This window comes from Mizuhopecten yessoensis, unplaced genomic scaffold (assembly GCF_002113885.1).
Source record: "Mizuhopecten yessoensis strain PY_sf001 unplaced genomic scaffold, ASM211388v2 hete_36155028, whole genome shotgun sequence".
Lineage (NCBI taxonomy): Eukaryota > Metazoa > Mollusca > Bivalvia > Pectinida > Pectinidae > Mizuhopecten > Mizuhopecten yessoensis.
Window position 1 is genome coordinate 488 of NW_018485001.1, and position 3,537 is coordinate 4,024.

Genomic DNA, 3,537 nt, shown 5'->3' on the forward strand with positions numbered 1-3,537 from the left:
CTTACACAGGATCACACGCACGTTAAAAATAACAAAAACAAAATACCTTCATAAATGTCAAAGTATTTAAAAGGACCTCTGCGAAGCATTCCGTGTTTGTATCGCGATATTTATTGTCCGACCTCTGCAAAGTATTAAACGTTTTAATATTTTTCTCATGCTATTTAATTCTATGAAGCGTACAACATGTTTTCTTTTAATCGTTTTAATCTTCGATAGATATTACCATAAAGTCAATTAGTCAATTGCTGTCGATAAACAAACGTCTAGATCTACCTTGGTTGACCTTGGACTCTCTCGGTGACCTTTATCTTTGCCCCTGACACCCCATGTGATAAGATTATTTGACAAATAGTATTCGCTTGTTTAAAAATGCTCGTTGCCCATTTTCTCAAAGTTTTATTTGATCTTTCTACCACTCTTGCAACCGATAGATCAGTCTCTATTGTTGATGTATATGATGTATATGTCCATTAAATCCCCTTTGCTGCAGATGAAACCCCAAACGTAAACCATCCACAAGAATTAACGACATTCGGAATACAAGAAAGGACCAACAGTACACATGATTTTAATGATCACATTCACAAAATGTTCATGATCACATTCTTGTGAAATGAAATCCTTTTCTTCGTATTTTCTGACTCGTTATTGCTGTTTACAGTTTGCTGGGCGTCATAGAGTTATTTCCTCTGCCTCTGTGGAAGGAACAGAAATATACCAAATGTATAGGAATAAATGATGGGGCATATATTGTTTCAATATCATATATCAAATAATAATAGATTTAAACGTTAAGCGAAGTAGTTTTAATGCCAAACACGTCCCCCTCCTTCCTCAACTTCCTCCTCTCCTACTAACTATACAAGTTTTGCCAACATTCTCTGTCTTTTCAATTGTCCCCTGCACGGCGGTAAAAGAAAAGCACTTTGTCATATATTTAACTTACATGACCAGTTTTGAATACCTTGATTTCGTTATTTTGTAATTTATTGTTGCGGCAGTGATGATTCACTCTCTATACTCTGTATACATACTTACACAAAATAAGATGTCCAGTACAGACCTACGGTTGTTGACTTTGGTCTCAACCTCTGGCACCTTTTCGGACAGTTCTGGATGACAAATCAGAACCATATTGTGAATAATTCATTTATTAAGGATGCTTGTACTTAAATATAATAAATGAACTTCTGTTTTAAGTGATGTTAATACACGAAGCTGTTCCCTTGATTTAACAATATTAGCTACAGTTAGAGACTACACCGATTGGGGCTTCCAACTCTAGTTTACAGAGGCTTGCGCGGATACATGATAACCGTATTCAAGTTTGTGAATGTGCTGTACGATCCCAATTTGATGGAAGGTCTATTTGATTTCGCTGCATTCGGAAAAACTCATGGACACAGTCAAAAATACCTCAATCAATGTTGCCATTCAAATCTTATAAAGACCTGTGGGACAGTCTCCCTCAGACTGAAATTTCACCTCGTACTGTATTTGATTTTGAGATGCTGCTTCTGATAAATAGACTAGATCATTGTTTACCACAATGTAGAGGCAGCAATGCCTGCATCCACGAATATCCTATCAAATTCTGTTAAAATCCCTTTAAAATGAAGACAAAAATCGGGTTTGTATATCTACAATATTCTTCTTTCTGTCAAAACATGAACATACTTTTTATCTTTGAACTTTGGTATCAGAAGTTGCCCATACCGCTTTTTATTAACAGTTACTACCTCTATACAATACTTTCGTTTCCCATCAAAAGCCGAGTGTTTTTTCAAAGACTGGAGATCGCATTGGCAAATGAGAGGAGTACCCACCTATTTCTGTCAGCTCTACACAACTGTTTTCCATTGCATCTCCAAGGACTACGGTTGTTGTCGTCACTAGCAACGAAGACAGCGCCATGTACGTGCTGTTGTCATGTCGTCTGGCCGCAAGTGACATCATTGAACCAACAACTGGCTTCACAGCTACGCTAATCGCAATTTCTTTGGTTTCAGGATTTTCTCCATGATTCGGTACATTTGTGGTTACTGGAATATGAGTTAAGGCCGATAGTGGTATGTCAGGCTGTTGCGTAACAGCCAATGAACTGCAGTGTTTTTGTGTGTCATTGTTCAGATTTCTTTGGGGAGTACCAAGTGAACATGTGGACTGATTCCTGGGTTTCACTGTATCGTTCATGTTTACCTTTAGGTCTCGGTTTGTTGTTGTTTGACTTTTGTCAGACCCCTTCTCGCCATTTTTTACATATTTAAATGCAGTTTTGCCAAAAATAACTGCAGTACTTGTTTGTAGGACAGTTGACAAGGCGGAGACAGTGGTGCAGCGTTTTGGGACATAAATGGGGATAAAATATCCGTCCCTATCATGTCTATTAGTATCATGGTCGGTGCTTTCCTTAACCTTCCTTGAGTTGTGTTTGATTATAGCTTTGATGCCTGCCCTGTGAAATATAACTGGAGACACGCCCATTTTGAAGGCCGTGAACAATGCCAAGTTTACTGAATAGGGTGGTCGTTTCTTGTTCTGTGGAGATTTTACGTTAACAGCAACTGAGGGAACTTTTGGTGGCGATACTCGGTTGACTGAAGGTAAAATAGGGCGTTCTTGATTAACCGGCTTGATTGCTGACGAGAGACGTCCTTTATCGGTATTAACTGGCATCTCTGAAGCTATGGTGTCCGCCATGGTATGGTAGGTAACACACGTGGGATCGTCTTCACACACGGCTGAACACGTGTGATCCACATTCCCCAGGGACGACACACATAACGGTTTAGGTTTTGTTGTGTGTAGGTACTCAAAAGAACAGATTCTATCCAATGGCGTGATGCTGACGTCAGGTAGCCATAACGAGGTGTCCTGGTCATAGGTGGATCCCCAAGGCGCCGAGTACAGTGAGTCGATGGTATCCATGGGCTTAAAGACTTCCGTTGGTGACGCAGCTCTAGCAACGCTTGGCAACACATAATCTGGGGATTTGGGTCGGACGGGAAGATGCGTTGGACCATCAACTGGTGATCTCTTTTTGGTATCTGAAGTGTCATAAAGTGCCAGATTTACGTACCGTCACATTCCCGAGTGAAGTGGAATATTTACACTGTTTAGGTCATATTTAATACTGATATATATGGCGATATGCTATGTGTTCTTTTCATGAAGTAAGCCCTGTCCTTAAAGACCGTAAAGGACGAAAGCAAAACAAGAAAGAAATAGTATACAGATTGTTTTTATAGTTAGGGTCTAAGTATAAAGAGGGAATGACCTGGGCCATCAAATAACCGGTTTTACTAGTAAAACACATGCTATTTCTACGTTTAAAACAGATTTTAAGTTAAATATTTAAGTCTTGAAGTTGAATTTTCTTCCGTATTCGTGCCATGTGAAAAGAGATAATGTGTTCATACAATACAACAGAAATGTGGTACTCAATCAATGTAATTTCAAAACAAGTGCAGCATAAAGACTATTTTGAAACCCCCAAATGTAGTCCCGGGCCCATATTCATGAAATCGTTCTCAT

At 39.2% G+C, this 3,537-nt stretch overlaps 1 protein-coding gene across 1 annotated transcript; it reads right to left on the reverse strand.

Moving 5' to 3' along the window:
* Positions 1 to 296: 296 nt before the first annotated feature.
* On the reverse strand, positions 297 to 3,050 carry LOC110444634 (the record flags this gene model as incomplete). The annotated part of the gene is made up of 3 exons (XM_021489000.1): positions 297 to 698; positions 1,042 to 1,115; positions 1,830 to 3,050. Coding segments are annotated over 3 exons (1,310 nt in total), but the record flags the coding sequence as incomplete, so codon positions are not given.
* Positions 3,051 to 3,537: the final 487 nt, after the last annotated feature.